Here is a 16,165-nt window from a genome sequence, read left to right on the forward strand (position 1 = left end):
GGGAGGAGGGAGAGACTGGTGAAGACAGTATTTCCTGAATGTGGTTCTAGTTTACCTCCAAAGCGACGAAGTGTGAGCCTATGGGGGAAAGGGGTTCCAGCAACATAAGAATTTCATATTTCAAAGACTGTACTGAAGTAAGCACCATGGGAAGAATTGGAACTTTATTTCTTTTACATTTATTTCATAAATAAATGAATCTCTTGTTTGTCCTTATCATATAAGGGAAGGAACCTGATGATATGCTTAGGGCTTGTAAAAGCATGATCTGGCCCTGGTTGAAGATTCCTTTGGTGCAAAATATTCATCTTCTGTCCAATCCTCTTGGATGGGAGTGTCAAAGACAGTAGACTAAAGGAATAACACAGGCATGAGGGGGTCTTGGGAACTGTGGCCATGCTCAGTTTAGAAGGGACCACCCCTTAGCTCCAGCTGGTTGTTGTCAATGAGGAAGATAATAAGCCCAATGTTGCTAGATCTATTTTTCAAGAGAATATATATGGAAATCTGAATTTTAAACATGTGAAATTAGTTGGTATTGCACAATTTTAAAACACTGGATTGAGCAAAGCATGTTGTAGGGTTCCTAGGACACCATCCCTGATTCTAGGATGACACCATTTAAATTCTACAGAGCCTGTAAAAGCATCTAGGGGCCTCAGAAAATGTAAACTCCAGATTATTACTTTCTTTTTTTTCCTGAGAGGTTCAGGTGACAGTTTGGCTTGGTGAAGAGAACTCTTTCTTCAGTTCCGTTTAGCAAATATCTATTATGTCGGGCTCTGTGCTGGGCTTGGAAGATACAAACACCATCAAAACATGGTCCTTGCCTTCAAGGAGCTCACAGATTGGTAGGGGGGAAAAAGTATGTCAGTCAGTGCATTCTGGAACAAATAGGAACCTCGTCTTTCTGGTGGAGATCCTTAGGTTGGTAAGTTTGAAGCATTATGTTAGTACCAGTATAATGGATTCTAATGAATTTACCCTTAAATGCCCTACAAAAGTCTCAGTATCCCCCACAATGTGATAAAAATCACCTTAAAGTGCCATTATTTCCTTCACTTAGTGTCTTTTAAACATACAGGTGTACAATAAAGAATTTAGCCTGAGCCCAAAGAGAGGTCTGGCTTTTCCTGAAATGTAACCTTTAGACCATTGGAACAGGAGTATCTTTGGTCATTGTGAAACCCTTGTACTGCACCTGAGAGTTTATGCTAATGAGGAGACTCAGGGTGGGTACCAGTAGTTTATGCTAAAGGAGATGACTCAGGGTGGAGCAGCCACACCCAGTCTTGGGGGCGGGGGTGGGGCGCGGGCGCCGACCAGACAAGAAAGACCAGCCACATAATTAGAGGGTTGTGCCTTTGAACCTTATGACATCAACCTGACCTCTGGGAACGAGAGGGGCTGGAGATTGAGCTCAACCACCTCAATGACTCAATCACTTGTACTCACATAACAAGACCCCAAGAAAAACTCTGGACACCAATACTTGGGTGAGCATCCCTGGTTGGCATCGATGCTAGGAGGGATAACTTGTCCCTGAGGATGATGGAAGCTTTGCACGCGGAGCCCTTCCAAACTTTGCCCTATGGACCTTTTTTTTTTTTTGGTTGGTTCTGATTTGTACCGTTTCAGTGTAAAACTGTAATCATAAGTACGGCACTTTCCTGAGTTCTAGGGGTTGTTCTAGTGAATTATCAAATCTGAAGGAGGCCATGGGACCCCCAAATTTGCAGCTAGTGTCTGAAGTGAGGCAGATTCTTCCCTCAGACTTTGCAAAATCATTGTAGCCATTGTCAGGAATGGGGGCAGACTTGGCAGTCTGGAGGACCGTGACCTTAACCTCCAGTTTGGCTGATGGCACACTATTCATTTATGGGGACACCGACGGAGAATAAAAAGGGAAGGATGAAGTCCCTGCTTAGGGGGAATTTTAAATCCCACTGCTCAAACTAAATAGGGAGACATATGAACAGGTTAGAGAATGATCCTGAAGGAAACTAAGTTAGACAAATACTCTGTGGAAGCTGGAGGTTAAATGTTTACATATGTGAAGGAACTGGATACTATTTCTGGTTCTCTCTAGACAAGTTACAGAGAGGAGTGAGGCTGCCTCCTGACCAGGTGACCGAGGATCCCTGGTAAACTCAGAATCAGGTGGCAGATAGAGGGGGACACGTCTGTGAAAGGGAACGAAATGTAACTGAGATTTGTTCCTTCTGCCTGTGACATGAGATCCTTAATTTAGTCTCTGGATAAATAAGTCCCAAGTTATTTGTGCCCTATATTTTACCTTAGCGCTCTCTTTCCTCCCAAAGCACTAGTTGGGAAATTCAGAGAACCTCCATGGTAAATGCACTTTCACATCTCTGGCAGCTAGGGCATTAGTGATATTGTGGTTGACTGATGCCGAATTTTACCCCCCCAAATTAGGAAATAAGTCTTTTTTCCTGGAGTTCCCTCATCCTTGGAGTCTAAGCTCAGCTTCTCAACATTTTTCCGAGTTAAGGATCTCATCAATCATCTGGTCCAACTCCGCTCGAAGGGCCGAGGAACCTCTCTGGGGTTCCTGTCAGGTTCTTGTCAGCTCTGCTTGAATATTTCTGTGGGGAAGGAGCTCACTGTCTACCAAGGCAATGGACTTCACTTTGGGACAGTTTTCATTTTTACAGATTCCTTTCATTTGTTAGACTAACTTTTTTCTCCTGAAGATTTCTGCCCACTTTTGGTTCTGGTTTTATTTTCTGGAAAAACTGACCAACAAGACAGATGATGATGATAAACATGCACTCAACACCTGATAGGATCCAGGCACAATACCAAGAGGTCTGCCTATGCTATCTTTAATTCTTAAAGCTCTCTCTCTGTGAGAGAGGACTATTGTGTTTTTCATCTTACAGATGAGGAAACAGGCTTACAGCTTAAATCTCTTGCATGAGCTGGAATGGAGTTAAGGCACCTGAGCTGGAATGGGGTGTCATTTATTCAAACCTTCCATGGACCTGACTTAGTCATATTGGGTACCATTTAAGACACGTCTTTTACAATGAGTATTTTATGGCTGGTATTTTGATACATGCGCATAAATCTAGCTTTGTTGAGTTTTCTGTATATTATTTTATGCTTTGACTCTGGTGTATAATGAGGGGTGTGTGTGTGCACGCGCGTGCAGTTTTAATTTTTCCAGAGCCTTTCCCAAATTCTCAATATTGTGCCAATTGAAGTTCGCTTTGTGAACATCTTCTCATGGTAATCCCTTAATTTGAATCTGGCTGAGATTCTGCAGCATTGAGCTTGATTTTACTTCTGTTTATCCCTGTGTTTTCTCTCCCTTGTACTTTTGATTGCAAACGTACATAATTCTGCTGGTCCAAATCACCCCTTCACGTGTATCTTCTGTCATACCATGTGTTTACCTTGAATCACTGTCCAGAGTGACCAGGGGTGCAATACAATTAAGTAATTGAACTATTCAAGAGGAATTCAATCCATTCTGAGAAAGAGTAGCGTCCCCTCTTAATGTATGTACATTAATTTATGATGATATATTGGCATGGAAACACCGACATGATTTGAGAACTTAAACAGCAAGAACACAAACCTCAAACTTTTTTTTTTTGAGCCTTCAAAGATTTTCTTTTAGCTTCAGAGTGAATGATATTTCTCCTGAGGCACACACAGAGTATATAGCCCACAGTGTGGAAATAAAGTGGTTTCAACTTACAGGCTGCCCAGGCTCATCTCCCCCGAGGATTCTGAAGCCAAATCCAGACTCCATCCTGCGAAGGTGAACATCCAGCTCCTTATAATCTGGACCTGGTATAAAGGAGATCCTATTGAGTAATGAATCCTGTCTCTTCCCCGCTCCCTGAGAAACCAAACACATCAATGATAAATTAATTTTGTGGATGTGATTAATGAGAGTGCTGTTAGAGTTGGTGGAGAGCAGAGAGGATAAAAAAATGTGGTAAAAAAAAAGTTCCAAAATTAGGCAGTCTCTGGATTAACAGTGATCAAACAAGGGCATTACTAGGGTATCACCATAGGCAGAAAGAACATACAAATTTCCTGACTCAAAAAAAAAAAAAACAAAAAACAAAAAAACGATGCCTCTATAATTCTTTATTTTCCCAAGAGCATTCAGATTGCTCTCAAGAAGATTGGCTGTTACTTTGAGGATGTTTACTCTGACTAGAACCATTGTTTCAAAAGTATGAGAGAGGAGATGACATCCTGGAACTACCTGGTAGAGTACTGCCTAGTAATTTACAAATATCTCTTTATGTCTTGATGCATCCCATTTCATGTGTGTCAGGCAGGGATGGGGGGAGATACAAATTTATGCCTAATTGCCTTTTTTAGAATTGTAAAAATTAGAAAAAAAATAGAATTGAAACTTTTCTGTATTGGGAGTTTGAGTGAAGTTTTTATTTTCAGACAAACTCCTTTAGGTTTTTCATAACTCAGGGGTAGAAATTTGCCTGGTGTAAGTGAACTCTTATCTCCCCAAACATTTTACAATGTGGAAGCCACTACTGATTTTACTAGTGTATTCAAGATAAACTAGAAGAGGGATACTTCTCTGCAGTTAGCTGAAAGAACAGAAATGTAGTTAAAAATAAGCTGGAAGACTCCTGGATGTCAATGTTTTCAATCCTAGGATAAATACATGAAAAGTGTAAGACCTCTTTTGACTTTTGAAGGAGAATGTGATTTATGCTTACGCATTACCCCTGGACCTTTGGATCCTTCTCACTGGGGTAAAGTCTCCATCTTGACTGAGTTGTGCATACTTTCGTGGTCATTGTTGGGATACCATTGGGTGTTAGCAACTTTGGGAAATACTTATTGATGCCATCCTTTGCTTAAGAAGTATTTAGTGATCCTAGGCCTTCATGGTTTAAAGGAGGTATTAGAATTTATAGAAGCAATATTAAATTGCTTACACAGGATGGTTTTGGAAATTGGGATGGGATTTCAGAGAATGATCCTCTTGGGACAGGAAGATGTGTCTGAGCCATTTGGATATATGGTACTAGTCATAGTTGGAGAGACTCAGTGAATGTTGGCCAGGCAAGTCTTTCTCAGGCTCTACAGTAAGTGGGGCTGCTGAAGTGATCCAGTAAACAAGGCACAATGACACTGGGTTTACCACGGTGCCCTCCAATATGGGCTGTGCATTCCCAGTGATATACAAAAGGCAACTCATTCATTTCTGAAATGTAGGCATAAGCTGATTATGTGTTGCTGTTCTCAAAAGACAAAACAAAACTGAGTCAAGCACAGAAGCACATTTGCATATATGTATATATTGTGCAAGAATCCATAACCATTCATGTCCTTTCATGAGCAGATGCACATAAAACCAAAGACCTTTCCATTCAACGACTAATATAAAACTCAGAGAAGACTAACCAACTGGATTTCCACATGCGTTAGTCATCCTTTATAAATTGTATTATCGTTCATATTTGAAAGATGAGAACTGAGAATTCAGTTGGGTGGTAAACGGAAGATGAAAACTTTGCCCTATACTCTATGAGTCACAATTGGCTTTTGAACTCAGTTTATTCCTGGGGTCTACAACATCATGTATGAAATCACACATTGGGAGTGTGTGCTCCTTTGGGGCTTTGGGACTCCAGGCAGATGCAGTAGCCCTATAAAATCACAGCAAGCACAGGTACTCCTCCCGGGGGAGGCGGAAAGGCAAGAGGAGATGGGAGGATGACAGATAATGCCCAACCACTTACAAATCTTTAGAAGTTGTTTATGATTCTACTGCTCACAGCAATCTCTTCTCTAGGTTACTTTAAGCTTAGAGGACTCTAGGCCATATATAAAACACATAGAGACAAAAAATACAAAGAGATAATATATTTTTGACACTTAAAATGATAGCACTAGCATATGTATAACCAGAACTTTCCATCTACTCCTATAAATATTCTCATTTTTGCATCACTGGTGAGTAAGGTAGGTGGGAAACTGTTCTTCCAATGGCTTCAGCAGCAATCCATATTACATGGGGAACTCTAAAAGGAGTTTACTCTGCAATCCATTTTATTTGCTAAATAAAACGTTCCCCCAAGAGAATGCTGAAATTATGAGAATCCCAGTAACAGAATTTTGAGATGTGCCAAAGTACAAGGGGGTTGTCTTGTGTCAGAGAATGCTGTCATTCCCAGAGGAATTGGAAAGTGTTTCCTTAATGAATGACTCAGGACTCTTGTTTTTAGTAGAAAGAAGGTAGATTTTAGCTGGTTAATTTTATTTGACTTTGAAGAACAGCTGTGAGTGGGACATTTATCTTCCTCCTCTTATTCTTTGTGTGCAATCTGGTGACATTACAATCTCCTGACGAGGCTCTGGCCACTCTGATTTCAAATGTAGGGTGATATGTGCCAACCATGTCATCTCCACCCTCCATTCTTCCAGGCAGAGATGACTAGCTACATGGTACATGAACAAGTCGAGAGAGGCAAAGAGAGACCTATTAGAGACGGATGCCAGCACACATTATTTTTAAAAATTTCTTTGTTAATTTTGAACATAGACTCAGAGGCTTCAGGGCATGGAAACTTTAGAGACATAGTCACTGGAAAAAAAAGTTTAAATGATAGATTTTGCCTTAAGGCAGTAGTACTTTTTTGTGGGGTGGGAATAAGAGCTTTTAGAAGGATAATTTTTCTCTGGTTTCTTCCTCTGCCCTCCCCATCCTTTTGAGTCTGGGTTTTAAAAAATAACTAAAATTATATGCACAAAGCTGAGAGACATTACTCTTTTTTCCCCCCTGCTTTGTTAGCTCTCTTGTAAGCTTATGATGTTTCTGATACTTTCCTTTAGCTGCTCTTCTGGCTTGATGACACATTTATTTTTATTATTTTTAGAGATTTTATTTATTTGAGAGAGAGCACAAGCCGGGGGGGGGGGGGGAGGGGGAGGGGCAGAGCGACAGGCAGATTCCCTACTGAGCAGGGAGCCTGATCTGTGGGGCTCAATCCCAAGACCCTGAGATCATGATCTGAGCTGAAGTCAGACACTTAACCCTCTGAGCCACCCAGGAGCCCTGGCCTGATGACACACTGAAAATTACCAGATCATGACTTGTCTCTTCCCCTGTTAATGCACAAACGTAAGGCAAAGAAATCTAAGGGCCAACTCTTCACCCCACTGTGACAGAATTTAACAATCACCACCTCTTTCCCCTGTTGGTTTGCTAACCATGCACCTGGAAGGCTGTTTGATGAAGGAGTCTGGTGGACACCTAGTGGGACCTGAGTCACTTTTGATGTCACTCAACTGGGCCCCCACCAACATCCTTTTTTTGTTTGTTTTCTGCTTTCTTGGTTATTCTCTTTCCACGCTCTTTGTTTACCTTCCTTTTCCTCAGCCCTTTTTGCAGAACTGTCAGGGATACTCTCAGGCATTGCTTGGACTAAGGAGAGGCAGAACACTCTGGATTTGTGTGTTCAATGGCCATTCCTGGCTACTGTTGTTTCTTCTTTAGAAGTTGGGTCCCAGGATCCTCAGGCATTATGAAATAAATCATCTAAAGACATCTGTCCCAGATGGGGACTTTCCATGAGCACTGTGGCAAACTACCAGAATGGAATTTGTAAGTCCTGATTTATCCTGGGCTCCCACTAATATTGAAAAACTAGTAGTACTAAAAGTAGCAAATGGTGGCCACATCCAGGTATAAGGACAACCTCCCTCATAAGAGAGAAAAGCAGAATTTCAAAAGCTGCTTCTTATTTTGCACTAAGACTCCAGAAGCTTCCCATGCTGTATGTATCCTTGGTCTAGATTTGGAAAGGCATGATTTTGTGCATAGTTTTAGGGAAAAGGGTGGGTAACTGAACACAACTGATTAATTTCATGAATGGATTCAAGCTTCACAAATGCAAAGAACGGCATTTATGGATTAATTTGGCACATGGGATGCTGCAAACATGTCAATTAAATTTCGGTACTTGAATCCCCTTTCATGTTTTAATTAAAATGTAAGTACCATGGGCTGATTATCAGTTTGGCACAGAGAACGAATTCATTCAATTTTTCCTGCTGGAAAGAGCATTAGTTATTTGGTTTTTCCTTGTAAAGAGATCTAGGAAAGAGATTGAGGAAGGAATCAGGAATCAAAGGTGGTTATTAAATAGGTCCCTGGTCTCTGAACTTTCAAAGCAGTCCAGATACAGAATGAGTTAAGTAGGAATTAAATAGTTTCTATCCCTTGAATCTAATATTACCAGATAGGTAGCTAATACATTTTTGCTTTAAAAGAATGCCTTCTCTTTACTTTTTTCCTTTATACCTTCGGTAATATGAATGTGGCCAGACACATTTTAGCTATATAGAAGCCAGCTCCCACTCTGTGGGGTTTTCTCCCTCAGCCTTCAAATCCACTCAGATTTCCCCATACCAAATACCCCCTCGTGCTCCCCATTTCTGTCTTGGATGAGTAGTCTCTAGTGGGGCTTTTACTTCCCCATCCCCAGTCTCTCATCTGTGACTTACTCCTGCCAGTCTGGCTTCTGCTGTGGCGGCATTTCTGAAAGCACTCCCTTTAAGGTCACTGATGACATCCTAATGACCACATCAAACAGCCATTTCCCTTTCCACATTCTGATTGATTTCTGTGCCTCACTTGACATTGTTGACACACCCTTTCTGACCCCCTGATGTCTTTTGTTTCTAAACAAGGAAAGTTCTCCTGGAAGTGATTTCTACTCTTGGTTTCTGTGATAATCCACACCCTGGCTCTCTTGGCTTGGGGTGAAGTTATCCATTCAAAGGTCCCGGCTACGGATGTATTGTTTCTCACTATCATTCTTCCTCGATGATGGCATAATTATCCTTATCATCTGTAGTATTCCATTATGCACAGCCTGTAGGAGTTGCTAAATAAATGTTTCTTGAATTTAATTAAGATACTCACCACTCTAGTACACCTGATAAACCACGGCATTATTCTATGGTAGAGTTATCACTTCTTTTCATAATTACATTGTTTAGGACTTCCTACTATCAGTTTTGCCTCTGTACTTAGGCATCATAAGCAGCTAAAGCTAATAAATACCTTATAATTATGATAAATGTATCTGAGTGAAAAATTATGACACATAATTTGATAAAGGACCTTTTATAAATGTGAGAAGAAGTATGGGAGATCCATTTATTTTTGAGGTAGTCATGATTTTCCAGAATATTTTGATACTTGTGTGGACATTTAATCAAATATTTGGATTGGTTCTTTTCCTGAAGATCTGGACTACATAGTGGTATAATATAAGCAAACCATTATTATAACTTTTCTCTTTTAACTAATGCATATTTTTTGAAATGCAAAAGTATTGTGCAGATATATATATATATATAGGTAATCTATGCTATTAGGTGGTTCCTCTCTTGCTTTTTTTGTTTTTAAATAAAGTCTATTCAGAAGCTGAGATTTTCAAGAAATGTGCTTACTGTGGCCAATAAATAGAGATTTAGAGTCTCAAATTAAATCTTACTTTCATTTTGCAACTGTAATTACTAGGTCTCACTTTCCTTCTGGGCTTAAGATAATCTTTTAAAATTACAAGGATTTTACAGTCAATGTATAAGAATAATCATAGTTTAAAAATTTTCAGGCCAAGCTAAACAAATACTTTATACTTTACTTGAGGACAAAATGCGAAGCAGTATCTTCCATATTTTCTACATATCCAAAAAAAAAATGACATGGAAACTTACAGAATGAAATGATCTCAAGCACATATATTCTCCAAGGGGTGTTAGAACATGCTGAGATGGATAATGAGCTGTCATCATGGAAACACTCTAGAGATGTGTGCTGTGAGCCTGCAGATCTGAAATAGTACTATTATTATGAAACATGCTTTTCTGCAATTGTTTCAGTGTTCTGGCTTTCAGTCCAGTGGTCTAAGTAGCTGTTTAAAGCACTTTCTAAAAGTAAAAAAAAAATCTGAATTTTCCTTTTCCTCCTTCATTTCCGTAATAACATTAAATATTTCATCCTAAACCAAAATTGGTAAGTATTTTCAGAACCGTTAGGTAAAAAAAAAAAATGTTTTTCCTTTTAAGTATATTAATTGATTCTTACTGAAAGCTTTTGAACTATGATATTCTATTCTAACTTAAAATACCATTGAAATGTTGCATTTTGTAAGTGGCATGGTTTAAAACAATTAAACTGACATAGATATTTAGTTGATGTAAAAATCATTTCATCCCACATTAGCAAAATTTCCAGTAAGTTCTTTGGAAACATCTAAATTGCAAATCTCTTGAGGTACTCTAGCTTATTTCTAGTTATCTAGTCTAGCATGGTCCAGTATAAATAAAATGGAAGCTACATAAGTAATTTAAAATTTTCCAGCAGCCCATTTTAAAAAGCAAAAAGAAACAGGTACAATCAACTTTAATAATGGATTTCAAGCTGGTATATCCAAAATATTATTTAAGCATTAATCAATATAAAAAAATTAGTGAGATAATATACATTTCTATTTCTTTTTTGTATGAAGTCTTGGAAATCCAATATGGATTTTACATACATCTTAATATCTAAGTTCAGAGTAGCCACATTTCCATTGCCCACTAGCTTAATGTGGCCAGAAGCTACTCCATCAGGCATCCTGGACCTAGTCAGTCTGGTGGCTTTTATTGGCACCTGGTTTTTTTAGTCTAGTCTTTTACTAAAGCATTTTATGAAAGTAATTAACGAGTATGACTCTCTTCCCTTCTCTTTTGTTTGTTTCCTTGGCAGCCAAGTAGACCCACTTTGATGGGACTTGCTCTCTACCTTAAATACGTGCGTATGTGGGTGAATCAAATTAGCACAGTGATTATATACTAATAAGCTGATACTACTCAGAAGAATGATTTGTTACACATGATGGAAGACGTTTCATTCACAGGACTGTGGGTATACTTGCCAGAGGAATCCATTCGAAAACTGGTCCTTGGTGGCACTTGTTCTGGATGGGAAAATGGGGAATTAAAATTGAAATTCATTTACGGCATTTTAAAATTCATCTTTAACTTTTTTTGTTGTTGCTCTTATAACTCACCCCCAACCTTCGGTGCTCCAATTTAATGATTTTGTTTCTCTAAAATCCATGGACGTTAGTGGACAGGACACACCCTGTTTTATGTATATGAATAGGTCTGTAAAATATATTTCTTTTACATGCAGCAAAATAGAAAAATCTGAATTCTTTTAGATCAGAATGAGAAAAAAAAGATCCTCCTTTTCAAAAATTAAGCTTTGATTCTCATTATAAAAATGCTTATTGAGAAGTAAAGTCAATCCAGAACCTGAGCTATGCACAAAATAAATAGAGGTTTTTAAAATCAGGTTAAGATATCGTGTCATCAAGTACTGAGATGAAAGGTGGAAAATTCAATCAATGAGTGTGTTGACTTATGTCCATCAGTCCAAATACTTTGATACTTCCAATTATTTGGACAGTTGAAGTGATGTAGAAGTAGTTGAGTTACATCGGTTTCTGTTAGCAATATAGATCCTTCATTAGGATTTTGATGTAATTTCTGCTATATATAACATAAAAATTTGTGGACATGAGCATAAAATACTGTGTTCAGACTGTACTAGATATATGAGGCACTATAAAATCTGTATTTTATTATTACATTAATAAAAGTTAAAATAAGACCAAATTCTGATTGCTTTCTTATTGAGCTTTGTTTCATATAAAGAGTTCTCCACTCTTCAACGACAAAAATGAAATCGAAGCTTTTTGAGGGTGACAACAAGGCAGAGTGTCACTGGCCTTCTGGGTTTGACAGGTGTTTCCGACCATACCCTGCACGCTCTCTCCTTGAGGGCAGAATGATCATCCTGCCAGGTAATCTGTGTCTTTGCAGTAAAGGCAAATTAGTTCTCCAGAACTGTTATTTCCTAAAAATCCACCATGTATAGTATGACTGCGTAGGATTATAAATGGAGAAATATCATTTCATCAGAAAGATAGAGCTGTATCAGGGATAGAAGGCTGCTACCTTCTAAACACTTCCATTAGTTGTAAAACTGACATTTTATATTATCATAATCTCACTAGGACCTACTTGCCATCCAGCAATTACATTCGGTTTACTGCAGTCCTGATGGTCTCATATTTATTCATGAAAGTACTTTGGGTTGCATTGTCAACTTGTGCTACCAACAAAATGCTCTGACATACTAAAGAACTTTCAGTCAAGGACTGATTTTAGAGTTTACTTCTCACAACCTCCCCTGGCCCCCCACCCCCCATCCTCTGATTCCAGGAGCATTAAGTTTTAAACTATTGAATGATATAAATTTATTAGCCATCAGATTGGATTTCATTTCTAAAATACATGGGAAAAATGTGTCCCCAACCTATTTATTTCACTATCTTTATTTCTTAGCTCATGTCATGGTAACTTTCTTTATTAAAAGGGACCTATTAGAAATATAAATATTACCATAATTGTTTACAAAGCTACCCAAAAGTACTATTTTTGAAATTAGATTTCCCAATTAAAATGCACATATTAAAAATGGCAAACACAGCTTCACTGGAATGACTGATCTCCTCGATCAATATATTATAACTGGAAAGTGACGCATAATGTGCTATACTAGAACTCTAGCTGAAAGGCAATTTTTTCCCACAGATTAAACCATAACATAAATTATATGAAGGCCAGCAATAATGGCTTTCCCATGGGAAAAAGGTACAGGAAATTAACCTTCATAGCATCGTCGAGGACATTTTAAATGATAATGTTATTAAATTTTTTTCTAGCCTTTTATGATTCTAATGCTAAAGTCATTGACAAAAGTGTCTTAACATTTATGTATCATCTTCTTTTAATATTTCACTAAAATAAGATAGTGCACCAGAGAACGTTTGTTAAGAACATTAAAGCCATTGGGCAACAGCAATGTCCAAGCGAATGAGGCCAGGGCTTGGTCTAGCAGCGTTCAGATGTGCGGGTTCTCTCGGAAGGCAAGGAGGCCTTTCATGATCGCTTAAGAGCTGCCTACGGCTATGGCATCCATGATGCGTCAGAACCTTTCTTAAACCTATTGACATTTCCAGCTTGACTGTATCAGATGTTTAATCACATTGGCAAGGGAGACTGGAGCCTGAAAGGCTTCCAAGCTCTGGATGTTGCATAGCCACCTTGTGTGATGTGGCTCCCACTGTCAGTTTCCATTTAGAGTCTCAAGTCCTGAGCTGGGTGGCTCATATTTTTACACTACCTCCGTCTTTCCAAGTGATTCTCGTGTTAGGATGAGGGACAGTGCCAACTACAGCCCTTGCTCACCGATGACACGGAAAAAGCTGCAGAAAAACTACTACTTTAGAAATACAACCACCCATTTGTGATTAGCCGTAAGTTATATGTGCATTGTAATACTGAACAACGAAAGAATTTTGCAATGAGCAATGGACAACAAACCGTAGGATAAAAGCCATAGATGTTTTTGATTCTGTTTTTGAACGGTTATGAAGTATAATTTCTTGTCAAGTATAGTACTAAAAACCACCTTGCTCCTCCATTATGCTTCAACTGGCCTGGGGTTACTTCTGATTGCTACCTTCGTGGCAATACTCATTGCTTAATATGGGTTATTTCTTCTTAATTTCTGGAAAGGAAAATTGATCACGTGAGCTTTTTGAAGAAATTCCAGAGGAATTTGTGTTCTAAAGAGGTTCCATCCACCATACGGCACATTACACCACACGGATCCCTGACACTTTTATAATCCTACATTTGAGTGATGTCTTACTGCAAGGGAGCATAGACACGTTGTACCTCATAAACTGCTTATTTATAATAAGCAAGGTTCAATGTGAAGAGAAAAAAAGTGTGGACAACTTCAATCATAATTCAACTTGGGTTCACGCCAAGGGACAGAATCACGAGGGAAGGGTTTCGGAGAACGCGGATTTTTCTTCTCTTGTCTCTTCCTGTTTTCATCTGTTTGTTGCTCTGGCTTCTGAGGCTGCAGTGAGGAGTATGCTCGAGAAATGGCCCCATGAACCGAGGATGATGAGACAAACCTTAACAGTAAGTCTGGCTTAAAGCAAAGCGAAGCAACAGGACAGCGCCCTCATTCCTAGATCGCCAAGTTCTTTAGCACGATCAGAACTTTATTTTGTAAGATTCTAAAGTGATTCCATTTTCTTTGGGAAGAACTTTTATTGCCTTGCTTGGCATCCAGAGGAGGAGTCACGACAGCCATTGTTCCGAAGTTATGTAAGTATAATCCTTCCTAGAGGCAGGAAGACAGACAAAATTACCTCCCTTTTGGGCCTGCAATTATTGCGATGTGGAATCTGATCTACTGTCTGTGAGAAGAACGAAAACTCCATGGCATAATCCTTAAATGAGTGAAGCCTTGCTGCCTATTTTTTGGACTTCGTTTGCCATGCTCTAGATTTATACATACACATAATTTTCTGAGTATGGAGGGAGTTTGCTGGGAGTCTGGCTACCGAGACAAGCCACCATGTGTGTCTTTACCTCAAATTAGGAATAAAGCATGTATGGGAAAAATACAGTCAGCCAAATAAATTAACTTGAAGGAAATTATTTATTGGAGTAGGCATGAAAATTTTTATTCATGATCTGTACATTTAGATATATGCTTTTCTTGGACAGTAATGATGTTATTTCTTTAATAGATTATATAGTAAAGGGAAACCATATAATTCATCATTCAACTGAGGACAAACTGGAGAGTGAAAGAGAAGCTATTAGTAATTATGCCAGGGTGACACAGAGCAGGACCGTCCCAGGCAAACTGGTAAATGTTGTCCACCTACGTCACCCCATGGGGATGTAGGTTGTTACGAAACTCTTTCTTCTCATATCAGAAATGCGTGACACCATCACGTATCGGGAAAATGGCAGGAGAAGATGGGAGAGAAGAGAGGCAGCGAGGGCCTTTAGAAGCAGTTTCTTTTTCAAGGTTAGAAATGGTAAACAATAGTTTCTTTTTCAAGATTAGCCTACAAAATGAGAAAATGTAAGCCCTTCCTCTTGTGATTGCAAAGAAAATTAGTCCTTCTTTCCTGAGAGTCCCGAGAAAAGGACAGAGAAGGGAGAAGTAAAAAATAGCATGGCTTATCCCACTGTGCAAAGGTGCGTATTTTCCTTGCTTTCAACTTAAAAAAACACAAGTAATGGGGACAAGCAAGAAGTCAGTTATCAACAGAGGTTATTATTACACAGTGAGAAAAGTGATCTTTATCACAAAGATTTTTGCCTTTTTCTGGGAATTGCTGGTAATGCCAGAGGGCCAATGCTTAAATTATTAACATGGAAACCCAAAAAAGCCCATTGGTCAAAACCTTTTTTGGGATTTTGGGGGGCATGTTTCTTTCAGATATAGACGCTTTAAGCTTATGTGGAAGTAAGTTAGAAAAAACAAATTTCTTTCTGCACAGCATTTTCCAATAAGGACTAATGAGATTTTTGATAATTAGAAGATATTGAACACATGACATTCTCCTGATTAAACATCAATTTTGCCCATGGAATGAGAAACCATTGGTCTAATTGTCTAATTACACTGGAACTGTTGTCTACAGTTACTGCACAATTTCGCTGGTTGAAATGCTGATATGATCTGCTGGGTTGTGTCCTGCAGTCTCATTCGGGAATTGTCTTCCTTGGTTTTTGTGTCCTTCATTTCGGTGGAAGTTTTGTGCAAGTGGGATTTATTTCTCGTGATTTTTTTTTTTTTTTCCTCGTGGAGTGCCCAACAGAGCCCTAGACACGTGTTGCATGTTTCAGACATTCTTGTTGATCGATGTGGAGCCCGGAGGCGCTACCTCTAGACACTCTGTGTGCCGCTCTGAAATTGGAAACACCGCCCTGTCTGCCGGAAGAACCTTCGTTCTTGCTTTCTTTGGTTCCATCTCATCCTGAGCTCTCATGAAGATGGGAGGCATTTCCAGCTCTTCTCTCATAGGCATGTGCCCATCATGTTCTGTTTCATGCGGGCTCTAGTCTCCTACGGTTGTCTTTGTTTAAAATCACTCCATTTTTTTTCGGGAATACATCTTTATTAAGATGTCCCATGCATGCACATTAAAATGTCAGTATAATCTAATTATGAGCCAAATGAGGCAGAGCAGCATTTACATCA

The 16,165-nt window shown here is 39.0% G+C and overlaps 1 protein-coding gene across 10 annotated transcripts in view; it reads right to left on the reverse strand.

The window, feature by feature from the left end:
* The window catches only part of MAGI2 (membrane associated guanylate kinase, WW and PDZ domain containing 2), a 1,322,716-nt gene that overhangs the window by 144,813 nt on the left and 1,161,738 nt on the right, over positions 1-16,165 (reverse strand). For 6 of the 10 annotated variants that reach the window (XM_078060071.1, XM_078060065.1, XM_078060064.1 and 3 more), the window contains 2 exons: positions 10,953-10,991; positions 3,728-3,822 (listed from right to left, as the gene is read on the reverse strand). In XM_078060071.1, coding sequence (XP_077916197.1) covers positions 3,728-3,822; positions 10,953-10,991 — 134 coding nt within the window. The remainder of the gene's footprint in view (positions 1-3,727; positions 3,823-10,952; positions 10,992-16,165) is intronic. The other 4 variants (XM_078060067.1, XM_078060066.1, XM_078060069.1 and 1 more) reach the window with 1 other exon arrangement.

Source organism: Halichoerus grypus, chromosome 12 (assembly GCF_964656455.1).
Source record: "Halichoerus grypus chromosome 12, mHalGry1.hap1.1, whole genome shotgun sequence".
Lineage (NCBI taxonomy): Eukaryota > Metazoa > Chordata > Mammalia > Carnivora > Phocidae > Halichoerus > Halichoerus grypus.